Here is a 20,829-nt window from a genome sequence, read left to right as displayed (position 1 = left end):
GTTCATTGATTCTAACAGCCACATTTTGCTAGAGAGTACAGCTTTTACGAGTAAAGGATACCTAATTATAAAAAGCTAGAACATATCAGTTGGGGTCAGATTTCTTTCTTGAAAGCCAGAAGGAGGGCATGCTACAGTGAAAAAGGTAGAATGAAACAGGGAAGTAAACACTGGAGCTGACTCTCTCTGACATAAGCATAGATTCTAGGAATCCAACCTGGATGAAATAAAATCTATCACTAGATATGCTAGAAATCTCAAACAAGAAAGTCTGAATACAGTTCTAACAAAGACTTCCCAATCTCCATGCCATGTAGCCAATTTTACAAGTAAATTAATAATTGTTTTTCAAACTGTACTGAAAGTATAAGGCAAACATACGTGCTCCAGGAAAATTAATCATACTATGTCAAGGTTCACATGTTAAGCATAATCAAAATTAAAGAAAAGGGAATGGAACCTAATTCTCCAGACAAAATAAATAAAATAAAATAAAACTCAGAGGGAAAAATGTGCAACAGTAGGGTAAAAAAAAAAATCCAATCTGTGATATTGGTCAAACGTACGAAGTTTCAGTTATGCAAGATGAGTATGTTTAGGAGGTAACAGTTAACCACACCATATTGCATACTTGAAATTTGCTAAGAATATAGATCTTAAATCTTCTCACCACAGACACAAACAAACGCAGTAAAGGAGACACATATTTTAATTAGCTGGATTGCAGTGATCACCCACAATGTATATGTTTATCAAAGCATCATTATACACCTTAATATATACAGTTTTGATATGTCAACAATATCTCAAAAAAACTGGAAATAAAAAGAAAGACAGATGAACAGGATTATTTCCTGGAAATTAACTAGAAGGAAAAATAACAGCATACAATTTCCTAAGCAAACTTTTTAATGAAAAAAAGTTAACAAGAGCCTGAATTCAAATTACAACCAACACCACAGAAATATAATACAGTGTAATATGGAATGGTTAGAACTACATGTGCAAACATGTTAAGTGTTGGTGAGAATGTGGCTAACTAGAACTCTCATCCACTGCTGGTAAAAAACTGTTTCTTTAAAAGTTAAACCTCTTGTAAGACTCTGCTAATCCACTCTTGGGTATTTACCTGAGAAAATGAAAGCACACATCTGCACAAAGACTTGTACATGAATTCACACAGCAGCTATACCTATAACAGCCAAAAACTGGAATGAAAACCAGTGTCCATCAACAAGTGACTGGATTAACAAATGTGGTTATTCCTACACAATGGTGACCTTGTCAGCAATGGAAAGGAAACGATATACACAACAGCATGGATAAAATTCAAAGTAACCGTGCTGAGTGAAAGACGCCAGAGAAAAGAGTACATACTCTGTGATTCCATTCATGTAAAATTCTAAAAAATGCCAACATGTATAGTGACAAAAAGCAGATCCACAGTTGCATGGTAACAGAGTTAGAGGAAGTAATGAATTACAAAGATGCGTGAAGAAACTTTTGAGGGTGATGGAATTGTTTATTATTTTCATTGTACCAATGGCTTCAGGAATATTTATGTCAAAACTCATCAAACTGATGCTTTACATACGTGCTATTTATTGTCTGTGAATTATATTTCAATAAAGCTGTAAAAAATATACATCTCACAGGATAATTTTAAGAATAAGATACTGCATTTAAGTTTTAAATGAGCCTGTAAAAATGCTCTGTTATTTGGCACAGAATAAACATCAGCTTATGTACCAACTGAAAAGGTACTGGGGTAACTAATTCAATGTTCAAAGCATCCAAGATGTACCTTAGCTTCTTCCTCTTGTGCTTTTTTAACAATTGCTTGTAACTGCACCTCTCGTTTAAACTCAGCATGAAGTAATTTCTCTTCCATCATTCTACGTCGTTGATCTAGTAACTCTTCTTTCCACTTCCGGACATCTTTCTCCTATACGCAATGAATTAGCATGTCATTAATTTCAGAATACACAGTGACTTAACACAAGTACAAACAGATAAGCAGCTTAGGAATTAGAAAGTCTAGAACCTGGAAAGACCTAAAGGATCATGACTAATGATTAGCAACACATACTATGAAGCCAGACTGACTGAGTTCATCATCTACCCTGGTCACTTGCCAGATATGTAAACTAGACAACTTTTTTGGCCCCTGCCTGTTTCCTTATCTATAGAGGATAACAGTAGCACCTAACTCATGGGTTTTCAAGATTGAGTCAATATATGTAAAACTCTTAGAAGAGTACATTACAAATTGTTCAACAGAAATATCTTCTGTTATTATCATACTGCACTATGAGCAACTTAAAATGAAGACAGTGTACATTCCTTACCCTTATAAAATTTAATGTCTCTATAATCCAAATTCAAGACAAATAATTTTATCCTAGAGGTTGGAAAATAGTGACAAATCTGAAAAATCACAATTATTTGCATAAGAAACATTCTCTGAAGTAACAAAGAGTTTTGCCTATAAGAAGAATAAAGATAATTATGATAGTTGCATTTAACTCCTTAAAACAATATCAAACAGAAGTAAAGACCTGTCCTGTGCTCCGGGAAATTAGAACCAGCCCCAGTAAAACTATAGAAAATCAATGTTGGCTCAACATGACTTGGAAAAAAAACTAATATTTCAGTTTAATTTTAGCTACATAATAAATAGCGTGTTTAACCATCTAAAAAAGTATGATGCAGAAACAGCACTGGATTAGAAGCTAAAACAGGTCCTTAAAACCCTAGCCATGTGAATTACTGGTCATGTGACACTGAAAACAGCCCTTAGCCCCTCCTAGATTCAGTTTTCACATCTACAAAAAGGGATTCAGTATTTGTTCAACTTTGTGTCCCTCACAGAGTTACTGTGGTGATCAGATGAGACCACATACGCAGAACAGGGTTGAAACAATAACTCATTTTAAATGGAAGGTGGAATTTTTCATTAATTAAAGGGATACCTACACTGATGAAGAAATTAAACCAGAGAACCTCTAATGCCTTGTACAATTTCAAGAATTCATTATTTTGTTTCCATGAATACCTGGAAATTGTATTATATAGTGAGAAAATAAACTATATACTTTTATTTGTATTAAAAATACACTAAGAAGGGAAATTCTTATTGTGTTAGAACATTTTTTCAAAGCTGAAAATGAAATAATATATTAACTCTTGTAGAACTCCATGACATGGAGACTGGTTTTCATATTTGATCCATTCAATCTAAATGATTAAAATAAAAACAATGATAAATTCTGGAGATTCAGATAAAAAGAAAAATTACAGATTTTCTTCCTTTCCCAGTCTACTTTTCTACTTTACTAAAGAGAACATTAGGCTACCTCATTTTTATAAACATTCAAATTATTTGGTCCAATTATCTCTTCCAATTTTAAAACACACATTAAGGAATGCAAATATTTTTAACTTATGCACATGAGTCCTCCTTTCTAGCATGGGAAGGTAACAAAGGAATTCACCTATACTACACTGTCACGTATCTTGTCTTGCTGTGTTGTTTGTTGTACAAAGACTCCCAGATGGCTCCAAATGACCCCAGTCACCTGGTATTCAGACCCTGGTGTATTTCCCATGTTGTGTCAGGATTGTGACCAATATAATCAGCAAAAGTGTTGGTCTATCACTTCTGAGATTAGGTTATAAAAGACACTGTAGCTTCCACTTTGCCAGCTCACTTGTTCATTCTCTCTCTCTCTCTTAGAATACTTTCTGTGGGAAAGCCAGCAGCCATGACGTGAGGACACTGGGCTGTGGAAAGACCCATATGGCAAGAAACTGAGGTCCATAACCAACTGTTAAAGAGGACCCAAGGCCTGCCAATAATCACATGAGTGAGTTTGCATATGGATTTCTTAGCTCCAAATGACTGCTGCCCCAGCCAACAGCTTGACTGCAACCTCAGGAAAGACTTCGAGCAAAACTCACCAAGCAAGCCACTCTTGGTTTCCATGCCTATAGTAATTGTGAGCTAAGAAATGTGTGTTGTTTTAAGCTGCTAAGTTTTGGGGTCCTTTGATACATAGCACACATAACTAACACAATACTTACCTATGTCTGCCATGTGTCCCTAACAAGAATGACCATATACTGAGCAAAAGCCACCCTAGCACTATACTACTGCTTTACATGCTTGCCACATTTATCATCACGACAGGCTAATAATTATAATTGTCATTTTATAGCTAAACAAATTAAAATGCAATACTGTTAGGTACCTTGCCCAGGGCATCACGTCTCATTATGTGGTAACACCAGAATTTCACCTGATTGGTCATCTCCAGAGCCCATGTTCTTTCCACTACACCATGCTAACCAGAAGTTACACTGCTCTAAATACTCCAAGAATCTCTTCTAAAAATCTAATTAGTGTCCCACTTACTCAAACTTGATAATCTCAAGCTCAAAACTGTCCTACCAATTCATTGTACACTTTGCACAGGACTCTCCAATGAAACCCTCAATGAAAACGGCAAAAGACAAAGTGAAGCTTCAACTCATGCCAATTCCATAAAACATCACTTGCTAACTTTTTTAGGAATGATACATTTTCTTTCTTTTAACTAGTAACCTTTTGTAATTTAATAGAAATGCTTTTGTTTCCAACAAAATGTATTTTTATAATTCTTTTAGCTTCTCTCAAACCAGAAGAAAAAGCCAGGTTGAAAAAGCCCATCAATTTAAGCCTATCATAATTTCCTGAAAATTAAAAACTCACCCTCTCTAACAATTTCTGAAGCTTCAGTGTTTTCTCTTCCCGTAACTTTTCCCTTAGCTGCTGTGCTTTCATTTGTTTTTCTTCATGTTTCTTCTTAGATTCTGCAATTGTTCTATTAATACAGACAAATACAAGACAAGAGACATGAATGTTTACATGACAAAGCCAAAAATATTTTCTTTAGTCTTCAAAGTTCTTAAAATAAATACAAAAAATATACAAAACTAATTTTAACCTAACATTTCAGGAAAACACCATCACTTTTCAATGGAACTGGAACTGTCCTGAATAATGTGCCTTAAAATATTATGTACAACTCTATTTAATAGTCACGAGTGACTAGTTTCCCTCCTGTGGAATATTTCAAATTAATTTTCAAACGCCAGACCTTTTACGAGATGGTGAGGAAAGTTTCTCATGCATGTGAATTCCATGCCCTGGAGGTCTAGCAGGTTCCTCCTCTACAATATCCCCCCAGGATGTATTTTGGCGCCAAGATTCACGAGCTGCTCAGAAAAAAGAAAACCACTGTTACTGTTTAACCACATAATTCTATAAAGCCAACATCTGAGAACAGACTTTTAAAAGGCACCCCACCTATTTATTTTACACAGAAACCCCATGTACTAAGATAACCTATTTGATACCCCTCTACCTGTACACACAACACACAGAAACACACACACATAATACCTTCATAGTCTGCAAGGACATCATTCCAGTCCATAGACATACCACAAAAAGATACACTCCCACTGCCCATGCTGGCCTAAAATGTAATAAAGGAAAATTGAAAAACAAATATTTGAACACAATTATAACCTTATAAAGTGAACTATATATGAAATTTCCTTACCTACTGCTCCTGCATTTCATTTAGCAAACAGTCCAAAACCAGAAAAAAGCTACATACCTCCTACAGTCACAATAATCACCAAGTTAAAAATACCACAGCCTATGCATTTTAAGAGGAAGACTAACCTATCTGCTATTAACAGCAGAGGCAAAGCAAATAAATTTAAAAGAAAAGCACTGGCCTTATACTACTACTACATAAGCTCTGACATACTAGGAAGACACATCAGAAAAGTTCAAGAGTATTTGTTGGGCATTAAAATTAAACAGAAAAACATTTGAAACATTTGATTACTTTTATTATTTAAGAAATCCCTCTCATCAACACATATCCTGAGCACTTAGTGACAGCAAGGCAATGTATCATTTGCTTTTTGTCAGTAGAATAGAAAAAGATACCTTAGATTCTGCTTCAATCTCTACAATGACAATCTGAGAAATACTGAGTATTTACTTACTTTGAGATTCAATTTCTTGATTTGTAAAATGAGAAAACAACTTCCAGCTTATCAACTGCATTATATACAAAAAGACGTAGTAATGGTAAAGTGGTTAAAAAAGACTTGCTACTGTTTATTGTGTAAGTCTCAAATAGAAAATAAAAAATTCTAAAAGCTCACAGAAAAATCACTGTCGTTGTCAGTTTCAATGTTAATATCATTGTTTTCTTCAGCCTCAATTTCTCTGGTTAACTGTTCCTCTTCAGCAATAGCACTAGCAATGGCTTCTTCATTGGCCTTTTCAAGACGATCTGCTAGCTCTTCTTTTTTAGCAAGAACTTCTGCCATAGACTATGAAGTTAAAAACAAACAAAAAGAAGAATTATCAGTTGACTGGGAAGTTAAGTAATCATTTCTTTCTTTATGTCCTAATCACATACTCAACAGTACACATAAAATAGCATTGATCTCGATAATTATAAAACTTGGGATTCAACTGTGTGACTTCGAAATTTCTTAAAAGAGCCTATTTTGTAGTCCATAAAATGGTACAATAATCTGTGACTTACCTTCTTTACCAGACTGCTGTGTATGAGAAACTGTGAAGTTATATAAATAATAGGTATTGTTATTAATGACAAAGTGTGAAATTTCATTTGAGCACCAAAATTCAAAAGTCATAATTATCTCAAAAAAAACCAAAAAACAAAAGAAAAACACTAATCTTTAAAGGGAACATTAAAAAAATTTATGCTGTAATGGTGATGATACTTGCTGAATGTATATCCCTAACTTAAAATTATGTGTTAGAAGTATGCAATATAAATAAAATGCATCAGAGTCATTAATTAATAAATCCCTATGATAAGCTAAATATATACACTATAAACTCTAAAGCAAACACTGAAATAACAAAACAAAGATTTATGGCTACAAAGTCAACAAAGGAGATAAAATAAATTATAAAGTATAATTAATCAAAAAGATGGAAGAAAAGGAGGAAAAAGGGATGAAAAACAGATGAATCTAAGAGAAAACAAACAGATGGTACATTTAAAGGAAACATATCAATAATAACTTTACATGAAAATAGTCTAAACAACTCAATTAATAGAGATTGTCAAATTGGATAAAAAGCAAGACCTCAAACCACCTGCTGCCCATAAGAAACCTAATTTAAATGAGAATATAAACAGATTACAAGTAAAAGAGCTACCATACTAACACTAATCAAAAGCAAGCTTAAGTATTAATATCAGACACAGTAGATTTCAAACCAAAATATCATGAGGGATAAAGAAGGTCATTTCAAAATGGTAAGAGTTAATTCATCAAGACAAAATCCTAAATATTTATGAACTTATTAACAGAGCTTTAAAATACAGCAGGCAAAACTAATAGAATTGCAAAAGAAAATAAACTCACTAGGAATGTGAAATGGTGCAGCCACTTTGGAAAACAGTCTGATAATTTCTCAAAAAGGAAAGTTAACCTAATGTGAAAATGGGTATATGTGTGTATATGTGGACTGGGACATTGTGTTGTACACCAGAAAGTGACACACTGTAACTGACTGTACTTCAATTTCAAAAAAAAAAGGAAAGTTACCAACAATTCCACTCCCAGATGTATACCCAGGAGAAATGAAATCGTATGTCCACACAAAAACTTGCATGCAAATATTTAAAACAGCATTATTCATGATAGCCAAACAGTAGGGAAAACCTTAATGTCCATCAACTGATGAATGGATAAAATGTGTATTCCGCATTTTCCAAACAATGGAATAGTACTTGGGTGAAAAAAGGAATGAAATACTAATACAAACTAAAACACAAATGAATCTTGAAAACACTACACTAAGTGAAAGAAGCCAGTCACAAAGACCACAGATTATATTTCACTTCTATGAATAGTCCAGAACAGGTAAATCTATAGACACAGCAGGCAGATGTGGGGCTGTGCAGGGATGGGAGAGTGGGGTGAAAGGGAGTGACTGTTAATGGGGACAGGATTTCTTTTTGTATTACTGCAAGTGCTCAGAAATTAATTATGGGAATGGCTGCACAACTCTGTGAATATACTAAAAACACTGAATTATACAACTTAAATTCATACACTGTATGTTTTGTAAACTGTATCTCAGTAAAGTTACTTAAAAAAAAATAGTTCCACAGGTACATGCAGAGATTTCAATACCCCTCCCTCAACTGAGAACAAGTATGGAAAACTGGCATAGGAGACCCGAACAGTATCAACAAAACGAACCGAGGTATGTTCCCAAGAGAAGTGAAAACATATGTTCAAAACAAAGGCAAATGTTCACTGTGCCTTTATTCATAACAGAGAAACTGGAAACAATTCAGACATCTGAATGGACCACATCGTGTTACATGCATACAATAGAATACTCCTAAAGACAATAAAAAGGAGGAACCATTAATACACACAACAACATGGATGAATCTCAAAGTAATTATGCTGAGTGAAAGAAACCAAACAAAGATTACATTACTCCATTTACAGAAAGTTCTGAAAATGCCAATTAATACCCAGAGACAGCAGAACAGCAATAACCTGAGAAAGAGACACAGGGAAGAGCAGAAAGGAGGGATGACAAAGGGGAATGCGAAAACTTTTGGAGGCAATTGATACTCATTATCTTGATAGTAGTGATGATTTCATAGATATAAACACATGTCAAAATTCATCAATTTTTGTATATCTTAGAACTGTGTAGTTTATTGAAAATCAATAACAACTCAATAAAGGCATTAAAAATGCAAATGCTTGAGCTTCAGCTTTTTACTAAATTGATCTGGGGTGGAGCCCAGGCAGAGGTATCTTTTTGAAAGCTTCCCCTCCCCCACTTTATCCCCCATCTCCAAACTCTGTCCCCTCAAAACACTCAAGATTATCCCTAAGGAATAGGATGGGGTTCAGACAGTTTAGATTACAGACCATTTCTTTGCATCATAAGCTTTTTCTATGTAAACTCTATAATATTATAGAAACTAACTTGTTAAGGTGCCACACAAATGTCACAGCTAACAATTAAAATCAAAATACTAAAGCTGAATATATTTGACTTTGCAGAAAGTAAGTTTTCACATGAGCCTATTTCCTTCTCAATTTTATCTTCCCCAGAGAACATTTCTATTTCGTCCTCTAAAGACCTGAAAAGATTTTAACATAGTAACAGGGCTTATGATGAAATAATGATTCAATTATCCATATACACTTTCATATTTTCATACTGTGAAATTCAAATAAATATCTGCATGCATCATTTTTTTTTAAATTTCTAAATTTTCATTAAAATTTGGGATTTTAGTGAATCTAAAAAACAGATCCATGGTAGCTAGGATTTCTATCAGCACATTTTCTCAATGTTGCCAAAAGTGGACCATAAACATAAAGGTTCTCACAGTCATTTTTGGCTTAGGTTTCTGTTAAATAAGAGAACTACAGATTTTTTTTTTTAACTAGCTATGTGACAATACTATATTGAGAAAAAAAAAAAAGAAAACAGTGTCCTATCAGTGCAGCAATTTTCTATAACCATCCACTTAGAACCTCAACAATGAGGTGATAATCTAGAGCAACTGATAGAAGCATCTCTGTCAGGAAAACAAAAAAAAAGTTTAAAAGATCTTGGTTCAGTTAAAATTTCTCTAAGACCTCTAAGAATACACTAATATTCATATTTAAAGCAGAACTTATTTTCTCAAGTATGTAAATTTCACTCTCAAAATAACCAAGGGTTTTGAATATTCTACCACAAGCCTATTTTACATATGTGATCAAAATTAAAATGAGAAACAGACTTTAATATAATTATTTTATGCTTAAGTATAGGATCTTTTTCCTCCTCTGAAATTTGATTCTCACAGAATCCATCTGTAAAATAAATACTTTAATGATATCTAGCCATGAAAACAAAAAGATAAATATGACCAATTTCTACCATACATTAAACCCACTACTTACATGACCATAATTATGTTTAACCTTTAAAAATATTCACACTAAAAGACCTAAGTTAAAGCACAAACTGCCCTTTATTCTTTTTTAAAGGAATACAAATATTTGTTTTCGTATTACAATAACCCTAATTTTCCCCTTAAACAATCTCTATCAAGTTCATCTATATCTAATAGTATTCTTTCTGTAAGATGTTCGATTGGCCTAATACCATCTGCTGATACCATCTTTCAGCATGACAAAGCATTAAGTTTAAAAAGAAATTATAGCAGGGAGGATATAGCTCAAGTGGTAGAGCCCATGCTTAGCATGCATAAGGTCCTGGGTTCAATCCCCAGTACCTCCTCTAAAAATAAGTAAATAAATAGACGTAACTACCTCCCCCTACAAAAAAATAAAAATAGAAATAAGTTAAAAAATAAAATAAAAAGAAACTATAGTATATGATGGCCATTTAAAAACTAAAATTTCAATTACTTTTCTCAACAACTTTTTATACATGCCTATTCCTTTTGAAAGCTACTTTTTAAACAAAGCCAGCATGACCTATTCTGGATTATCTTCAGGCCAAGTGTCTTAATACAAAAATGGGAAATACAAATACATGGGCAGAAATAAGTAGTCATGCAAAACCATAAACCTATAAATAATCTCAAGTCAATGCATTTTTAAAGATTCTGCAATAGAGATGGTAAATAAATTTCATCTTAAAGACTAACTCCAAGGAAATGATAGTAACAGTCTAAATTACACTGTAAAGAGAATTTTTAAAAACTAAGTCCATTAGGCACCATTTCCTATCTATCAGAGTGGCAGACGTTGCATAGAAGACATTATTGTTACCGTGTCTTAATGCTCGACTGAAGAACATTTTATCAAATCATAGACAAACTAAATGATTCTGAGCAAGTTATTTAATCCCAGACTCATTTCCTTCCTCTACAAAACAAGAAGAATCTTAACTATATTAAAAGGTTGCTACAAGAATAAAATGTTAAAATGAAATAACATATATAAAATGTTTTATAAAAATTGCTTTGTAAAGTAAAAAAGAGACAACTTTGTATTACTGAGGTTTATGCTTCTTTAATATATTTATTCAGAATTCTAATAAGTTGTTCTTACCAAGTTAGCAGCACTCACATTTGAAATATCTGAAGGGTCCATTTCACTTTCTATTCTTGCTTTCTCTGCTGAAAATTTGTCTTCAGTTGCTTGCAAAGGAGGTGTATCGGTTTGCTGAGTAACTAAAACACACTCTGTATCAATGTGAACAGCAGGTATTTCAGAAGTTTGCACAGAATTGTCTTGTGAGAAAGTACTGCCAGAGTTCTTCACATCATCCACTGTACTCACTGTGAACTAACAAAATACATTATGAAATGAATGAGAGATAACAAAAAATACTCACGAACTATTCCACTCTAGAAAAGCTGATTCTGCTTAACCTATCAACTGTGAAGCAGCAGTTGACTGACTGACATACAATTCCCTCATCTTTTTCGCATGTTTCAAGTGTAAAAAAATAAACCATTAAGCAGCTACAAATTTTACTTGCATATCTACTATGTACAGGACACTGTCTGAAGTGCTTTAAGAAATTAAGCAATATATATTGTAATTATGTTTTATTTTAGTAGGCTGATTCTTGATGAGTACTCTATGCCTCACAAAAGGAATCTAATCACAAGTATAATACTTTGTCCAATATTCTAATAACTAAAGGTATTTACATGGTTTTAGTGAAGACTGTCTAATATTAAATGAAAGCACTTTTCACCAAAATACATACTTCAATTGCATTTTACTCAAAAACATTAAACTTGCTCTCTCTAGATAATAGTAACAAAAACTCAAAGTATCTTTCATGAAGACCCACATGGCCCTTAATACCAATTCTCAGATCTAAAAGAGAAATACACCATTAAAAAGTACAGTATATCTCAGCATGCAGTCTCATTATGCAATTCATACTCTAGACTTCAACAGCCATCCTGTTCCCCTTTAGGAATATTTAACACATAACAGAAATGTGAAAACCATCTAAAACAAATACAATATTTGCTTAGCCCAAATACATATCCATTTTCTAAAAACTTTCCAGTTTGGTGACTAAGAACAAGTCCTTATTTTCACCTTCTAACAAAGTACAGAAAGAACGATGCTGTTTTCCCTATTATACTCAGAGTAATGAACTCCAAGTAGAAGAACTAAAATCTAAAATTGTGACTTTAAAACTCATTCACATCACTACTTAAATAAACATTAGATAAACACTGCAGTGTTCATAAAACCTCCAGTTTGATTAATTATTTATATAAATATTAAACTTGACCAAGCCTTATTCTACTATTGGTTAGAACTTTAAAGTATCCCAAAGTGTTGATTTTAGCATAAGCATTATTTAAATTGCATCACAATGTTTATATTGCTATCAACATTATCCATACATCAGTCACCATGGTTTATAATCTTCTTGGCAATATTTACATTAGCATTACTGATCTTTACAATATAGTCAACCCTGTTTACTAAAAAATCATTATCAATTTAAATAACAAAATCAAAGTTAAACTATAATGTTGAAAAATATATAAATATGCTAATTCCACTTTCAGAATGACAGTGGAGAAAACAGTTATTACCATTAGCTTGGTTACCATCAGCAGTGTAATTTTACACTGGAACAATTTCACAATTACTCAAAAGTTCTATGTATGGATTATTTCTAAAATCTCAAAATGACATGTTTATTCATTACACAAAGCCAGCATAATTTTTATGTCAAATTTTATAGTTAAAATACATGTTAGCAAAAATGCTAGAGGTTGGTTAAGTAATATAAAAAGTGATTTCTATATCAAATTTACCTACATTTAAATTTTTCTTAAAGTTTCATCTAACAACTATGTACTGATTACTTCTTATGTGCCTAGGACTCTGCTCCATATTATGGGAAATTTAAAGTAACATAAAAGATATTGTCCACAAGGAACTTTCAATATCACGTGGACATAAAACATATAGACATTAAAGAATTATATCTTTATACGTATGTGCATGTATTATGTTTATATCTAAATATCCTATAGGTAAAAACATCAGTAGCAATGTAAGATTAAGAGTCATTAATATCATTAAGGAAAAAAAAACACGGAAGCTTAGTACAGTTTCCAATAAAAATAAATATCCTGTAAGTATAAGAGGAGAAAATTTTTAACAGCAAATACTATTCTAGACTGAGAAATATTTTAACTATTTTACAACTTTTTCACTTAGTCCCTGGACTATATCAAAGAATATACCTTCTATTTCATTAGCCATTTTATATAAAATTATACTAATTGAACATAAGTCTTTCTATAAAGAAATATCTTTTTAAAATGCATTCCTTAACCAAATAAGTAAAATAAACTTCAAGTGGACTAAGAGAAGAAGTACTGGGAATATTAACATCAAAGAATCATTTTCAATATCAGGAAATTACTCTATACTCAAACTGCAGGAAGTAAAAGTAGAGCAACTGAAAAATGATTCTTACTTTCATCACCATTTTAAATAACACTTCAAATGAAGCAGGAGGACACCACTTTAACCAAATAATCAAAGCTAACAACAAGCGGCAAAATGATATGATACACCTTTAGACGTGAGGCTAAGGACAATCACTTTCTTTCTTTCAAAATGCATAAGCTAAACTGAAGAATGAATAAAGGACATTGTACAAAAAACCCTGAAATGTATTCTTCAAAAATATTGATGTCATAAAAGACAAAGACAGGCTCTGGTGAAACTGCCTCTGGTGAAAGACATTAAAGAGACAAAGTCAAACACAAAGTGTGATTCTAGACTGGATCTTGGATCATGGGAAAAAAAATCTATGGAGAAGTTATTGGGACAACTGGAAAATTTTGAATATTAACTATAGATTAGTTAACAAACTATATAAATGTTAAATTCTCCAGATTTTATAATTATAATGTGATTATACAGAAGACTTTCTTTGTTCTTTGGAGATACATGCTATAGCATTTAAAGGTGAATGGGTATGATGTTTGCGTGTTACTCCCAAATGTTTAACATACCGTGTGTGTGACGTGTAAATAGAGAGGAAAGAAAAACACGTGGCAAAATGTTAATCTGTGAATCCAGGTAAAGGGCATCAGAGAGCTCATTATTCCATTCTTGCAACTTTTCTAGAGATCTGAAATTTTTCACTATAATAAGTTTAAAATGAAGTAGAAAAATTAAGACATTCCAGTATACATATATTCCTTATAAAAAAGCAGTAAAAGGATTTTCAGAATGTACTACCTGGGTTCTTTCAGCAAGAGGATGATCACAAGAGTGTACTGAGTCTTTGGGCCGAGATTCCATAGTACTAGAAGGTCCATCTCCAACAAAGTTACTTTTCTGTATGTTTCCATCGGGTAAAAGACGTATATTCTCTTTATCACTGTCATCCTTTGATCTTAATGCTTCTGTGGCTAATGAAACTTTTGGCATCACTGCTGTTGATCGTGAACGGACAGGCCTTCCTCTCTGAACAGTTTCCCATCCTTCAGCATCTTTCCGTTCTATGCAATTGAGGGAAGAAAAGAAATCAAAATTTCTTTAGATGATAAAAATTTTCAAAAACCTGTAAAATAAAAATATTTTCCAATCTAATTCCCATTAAATGCAACTAAGACACAGACATGACACTAACTACTATGCAAGGTGTATTGTGCATGCATGCATGTGTGTGCATTCTCTAATCCCTAAACCACACTGTAAGGCAGGTACAATTATTCTGCTCTTACAAGTGAGAAAACTGAGATTCACACTAACACTGACCTGAGGCCGCACAGTCATAAAGTAATGATATTTACATAGTGTACAGTATGTGCTAACACTGCTGTAGGTGCTTTACATATAACTCTTTTAATCTTCACAATAACACTGTTAAGATCAGTACTATCATTCTCATTTTATGAATGAGGAAACTGAGACAAAGAGAGGTTAAATGATTTACCCAAGGTCACACATCTAGCAAAGGTTAAGCCAAGATGCAAGTCCAGGAAAACTGGTTTGATGTCCATGGCCCAATGGATACATAAAAACTGCCTCCCCCCAATTCTAGAATCCATACATAGACTTGCTCCAAAATCCAAGTTCTCCCCTTCATCTCAGTATTAATAACACAACTTGATTTGGAAAAAAAAAAACAACTTTAATGATCATAAGACTATAGAATGTTAACTGAAGAAACCCTAGAGGATCTAGTCCAATGTTCCACTAAACAGAAAAGAAAATGAGGGCCTATGTCCAAAACCACAGAGTCAAAAGCCTAAAATAAATCAGAATCTTTCAAAATGTCACAGCCTGAGGTATATATGTATAGAATAATGTATATAGCCACAATTTAAAAAATCCTGTAGGCTAAATGCAGACTGTCAAAATTAATATGAAGACTTCTAGTTCTGGCCAAGATGGAGCAGCCTCACCTTCATCCTTAGGTCCTCCTTCTTACAACTGGATTTGGGTTTCCCTTCCTTTCTAATAGGTGTAATTGAGGCTAGAAATTTTCCTCAAAGCATAGCTTTACCTTAATCCTACAAAATCTTAAATGTTCATTTTCATTCACATCATATTTTCTAATTTTCATTGTGATTTCTTCCCTGACTCATGGATTATTCAGAAATATATTCCAAAATTCCAAAAATTTGAGAATTGTATGGCTATCTTTTTGTAATTAATTTCTAATTTCATTCCACTGTGTTCATGCAGACAGAATGAGTTCAGTCATCTGAAAGTTGCTGAAACTTGTTTAATGGCTCAACATGTGTCAATTTTGGTAAACATTCCTTGTGTGCTTGAATACGTATTTGGACTTACAGTTATAGCCATGACAAAATAACCTGTATCAAAATTAATCTTATTCTTGCCAAACACAACCAGAAGAACTAGACAAAATATATAAATGAATTCTTTAAAGGCATTGGAAAGCAACCAATATAGGCAATATCTGAGGCACTACAATTTCTGAGAAAAGAGACAACAACATGAGTTCCACATTCACCCTAGAATTTTCCCTGAAGACCTGTGGAATTCACAGTGCAGGGGAAGTGAGTCCTAGCAGAAATCAGCAGTCCTGTCTAGCTGAGACAGATGCTAGAGTTCAATGAGTCTAAAGCAACTGGGACTTCAGGGGAAAGGAGGGGAATCGCAGGAAAGTAAGCCAAAAAAATCTGCATTCAATCTTCCCTTAAAAAAATCTGACAACTGCTACGCTTTGCACATAGAGGGCAAGACTCCAAGACACCAAGCAGAAAACAGCAGCTGGGATGTTAATGAGCTAAGCAGATATTGTAGCAACTGTACAGTGCTGAGGAAACAAAAGCTGGAATTCAAGAATGTAGTGGCCTTGGCAAACACCCCACATTTTCAGTTGAGACCCCAAAAGGAGTAAGTAGAAACTAAGACACATCGACTTTAATAAAACCTCAAACCAAACCTTGACAGGATTAAGGTGATCTGCTCGTTCTCTGTCTTATTGCCAGGAAAAAAAAAATTTAGAAGGAGCCTCTATAACTTTTAATGTACAATGTTAACATTCAATTAAATATTATGAGGCATGCTAATAAAAAAGAGTCAAATAACTGAAAAGCCCCCAAAAATGTTTTTTAAAGCAGTTCAGACATTTTACTTTTCAGACACAGAATTTTTAAATAGTTACTATTAAAATATTCAAGAAAATATGGATCAGACATAAAGAACAGAGAATCAGTGGACTAGAAAACATACCTGTAAAGTTTCCAGATTGAAAAATCAAAAAAAAAAAAAAAAAAAGGAAAAGAAAAAGTACTATTTGTAGATGTATCAATTATGTCAAGTTCATTAAAAACATTATTTAGATATTTTATATCTTTATTGATCTTTATCTACATGTATTATCAGTTGAGACAATTGTTAAAATCTCCCAGTATAAATACAAATTTTTCAAATTTTCCATGCAGTTCTGTCAAGTTTTGCTTTATATATGTTTTAAAGATATGCCATGTACATATAAATTTAGAATTATCTCTCTGTTGAAATGACATTTTAATAACTAAAAAAAGTATCTCTTTAAAATGCTTTTTGCCTAGTTTGTCTATTTTGTCTGGTATTAGAGCAATACTAGCATTAATTTGAATATGATATGCATACAATATCTTGCCCTGTCATTCTCTTTTGACTTTTCTATATCTTCATATAGAAGGTGTATCTCTTATAAGCAGAATGTAGTTGGGCTTTATTTTTAATGTAGTTTTATAATCTTTTTTTTAAATTTAATATTTAGACCATTTACATTTAATGTAGGGATTGATATATTTGCATTTACTGCTATCATATTATAATTTGTTTTTGATTTGTCTTATCTGTTTTGTGTATCTTTTTTTCTCTTTTTGTGTCTTCTTTTGTATCAATCAAAAAGATTATCAGTTGAACATTCTTTTACTCTTCTTTGTGGTTTTCTTGAGTTTATAACATACATCCTTGACTTACAATGTCTAATACAAATGAGTACTTCTTTAACTTCCCAAACAATGCCAGAACCTAGAAAATATAAGCTCTATTTATTCTTCTCTTCTCTTTTGATTTACTGTCATAAATTTTCATCACACACATATCTTGAGCTCAACAAGACATAATGTTTCACACAGTCAATACACATTTCGTGTTATCCACATGTTTACTCCCCTGGTGTTCCTCATTCTTCCATGCATTTCCAGGTTTCTATCTAGGATCATTCTCCTGCTATCTGAAAACTTCTCAGTGGTGCTTCTTTTAGTGGAGGTCTGCTATTTACAAATTCTCTCCATTTTATTTGTCTAGAATTGCCTTTATTTTACCTTCATTTTTTAAGAGTATTTTTGCTGGATATAGAATACTATCTTGTCAGTTATTTTCTTTCAGCACCTTAAAGACCTCATTCCACCATCTGGATTCCATCAGCTATCAGTTTACTCATGCTCCTTTGAAAAGTCTTTTTTTTTTTTTAAGACTTCTGTAAAGATTACAAACTTGGTAAAGATTTTTTTCTTTGACTTTTAGTATTTGTATTATATTGTATCTAGATGAGATTTATTTTATATTTTTCCTGCTTGGACTTACTTGAATGTGAAAATTGATGTCTTCTGACAGTCTGGGGAAATCCTCAATGATTATCTCTTCAAATGTTGTTTTTGCACCATTCATTGCATCCCTTCACAGATTCCATTCATAGCTATGCCTCTTATGATCTTCTCTGTATTCTCTTTTCTCTCCATGATTTAGCCTCAGTATTTTCTACTAAGAATTAATTCAATCCCAACTCTCTTAAATTTTAAATCTCTTAATACATAGAAACACATCAGACATTTTAAGAATTTCATTTATCTTCCCAGATTCCTTTCTTCCAGAGCACTGTGACCATAAAAAAAAAAAAAAAAAAAAAAATCTGGAATGGCTGCTCTCTAGACGTGTACACAGCTATCATCCTGGGATCACCACCACAGAATTACTACCTCTGCCTCTTCTCTGTGCTGGTTCCCTCTAGTAGGGATAGTGTCCATGGTGTTAAAAAATTTCTGAGAACTTGCATGCTTGAAAATATCTTTACTCTCACTTCTAGTGGATAATTTGGCTGGACATAGAATTTTAGCTTAGAAATTATCTTCCTCCACAATTTGAAAACATTGCTCAATTTTCTTGTGGCTTCTAGTGATAGTTCTGGAAAAGTCATTCTGATTCTTGGTCATTTGTATATAAACTAATCCTTTAATTTTTAGAGCCTCGCATCATCTGTAGTATTCATGAATTTCCCAACATGTTTTGATGTCACTCTATCTTCATCTACCATAGTGGGCATTTAATGGGCCCTTTTGGTTAAAAACTTATTGTCTTCCTGTTAAACAAAATTTCCTTTAATTATCTGTTTCATGACTTCTTTCTTTCCTTTATTTTTGTATAACACATGTTGTTCAAATATCAGACATTCCCATTATCTATTTTTATATAACAAGCCTAAAGCTTAGTATCTTATATTACTAGCCATGTTATTTATTTCCACACAATTCTTTGAGTCAGGAATCTGAAGAGTGCTCATTTGGGGGGGGAAGAGGGAATAGGGGGAGGCTTATCTCATCTCCACATGGTGTCAGCTAGGCTGGTTCAACTGAGGTCAGAGAGTTCATGATAGCTTCACTACATGCCTGGAGCCTTGATACTAGTTACTGGCTGAAACAGCTAGGTTCTCCTTCTCCTGGCCTCTTTCTCTTCATGTGATCTGTGAATATTCAGTAGCCTATCTTGGGCTTCTTTACACGTCAGCTGGCTTCCAACAAGGAGAAAATGAAACCTCTTATTGGCTAGGGTGGGAATTTGCCAAATATCACTCTAGATACATTCTACTGACCATATCAAGTCACAGGACCAACCAAAGACTCAAGAGGAGAGAAAGCAGATTTCACCATTTGATAGTGGGAGAGGCATGCATGCATGGGGATGAGAGAAATTGTGGGCACCCATGTTCATACAAAATCTACTACAGTCCACAATCTAGCTTCAGATTGCCAAAGCCTTCCAAGGCTACTAGGCATTCATCCAACTACAGAATCAGTCTCAAAGACCAATATCTCATGGTCTACATCAGATCTGGATGTGCTCCTTAGATATGGGTTCTCTTGATCTGGAAATCTGGCAGTTCAGGGGAGAAAAGGGCTTGAAGTGGAAGATAGGATGAGGCAGCTCAACATTATCTTTATCAATAGTCTTTCACTTAATCTCTGTTTTCAACACAATACACTCCCACCTTGCAATGTGTTTGGTATCCCTCTAGTCAAATAGCATCTTACGTACCTTCTCTAGAGAATAAATGTCCAATATTCTGCTAGGGTGAGAGATACAGGTATTCTCATCCTACTATTCAGAGTTATAGAGAATTGGGGAGGATTCAAAATCCGTATATATTCCTATATGTATAATCCCTACCTTTACCCTCACTTTCAGAGATACCTGCACCCACTGATTTCTGAACCTTTTGGAAGTTATGCAGAGCAAACTGGATTGCTTGACAGTTCTGCCCACTCTGAGTTGAGGACTCAGCTAGCTCATTCAAATGTCACCACTGGTCTTTCTACCTTCCAACTTCCAAAAACTTGTTCACATCATCTCTTCTCCTGTCTCTTTTTCCTTAAGTCTTATTTCTAAATTCTTTCATTATCATTTGAGCTGAGTTTGGAGAAAAAGGAAAGTAAATGCATGTGCTCAATCTGTCATCTTTAACAAAAATCAATTTTAAAGCATATCATTAGAAACTTGAGGACTATAGCTACTATAAGCATAAATTACTTAAGCTATACACCGTAAGTCACTGCACATAACAGTGCATCAAAATCCAAAAAGTGAAAACCAAAGTGGTCAAAAATAAAATTACCTGATATATTAAAAAGATATTTTTAAGCCTAGTCATAATCAGATCTATCATTTTACCTCAGCCAAATGGGTCACACTCAGAAATAATCTGAGAGTACTGCTTTAAACAAAACCATGATATGTGCTAATACCATGATTCTATTCAGTTTTTTAGCAGTTTTGATTTTTTTTATCACATTTCTCTCAGACTCTTTCAAGATACAGAAACTAAACCTGAAGATTGTGCATTTTCCTACTTTTATCGAAGAGAGAGGACTCATGCCTATACTCAGTTTTCTACCACACAGTCTGTGCAGAGAAAGTAAGGGCAATATATCCCATAAAAGTAAGGAATTATTTGAAATAAGACAATACAAGTTACTG

General features: G+C 33.3%; 1 protein-coding gene across 4 annotated transcripts in view; it reads right to left on the bottom strand.

Annotated features, from left to right (window-relative positions):
* Nucleotides 1-20,829, bottom strand: part of SCAPER (S-phase cyclin A associated protein in the ER) — a 258,505-nt gene that overhangs the window by 200,795 nt on the left and 36,881 nt on the right. For 3 of the 4 annotated variants that reach the window (XM_032469107.1, XM_032469110.1, XM_032469109.1), the window contains 7 exons: nt 14,344-14,606; nt 11,155-11,391; nt 6,226-6,396; nt 5,444-5,519; nt 5,139-5,256; nt 4,751-4,862; nt 1,805-1,945 (listed from right to left, as the gene is read on the bottom strand). In XM_032469107.1, coding sequence (XP_032324998.1) covers nt 1,805-1,945; nt 4,751-4,862; nt 5,139-5,256; nt 5,444-5,519; nt 6,226-6,396; nt 11,155-11,391; nt 14,344-14,606 — 1,118 coding nt within the window. The remainder of the gene's footprint in view (nt 1-1,804; nt 1,946-4,750; nt 4,863-5,138; nt 5,257-5,443; nt 5,520-6,225; nt 6,397-11,154; nt 11,392-14,343; nt 14,607-20,829) is intronic. The other variant, XM_032469108.1, reaches the window with a different exon arrangement.

Source organism: Camelus ferus, chromosome 27, assembly GCF_009834535.1.
Source record: "Camelus ferus isolate YT-003-E chromosome 27, BCGSAC_Cfer_1.0, whole genome shotgun sequence".
Taxonomy (NCBI): domain Eukaryota; kingdom Metazoa; phylum Chordata; class Mammalia; order Artiodactyla; family Camelidae; genus Camelus; species Camelus ferus.
The sequence above is the reverse complement of the archived record's forward strand: the minus strand, read 5'-3'. Positions and strand labels throughout refer to the sequence as shown.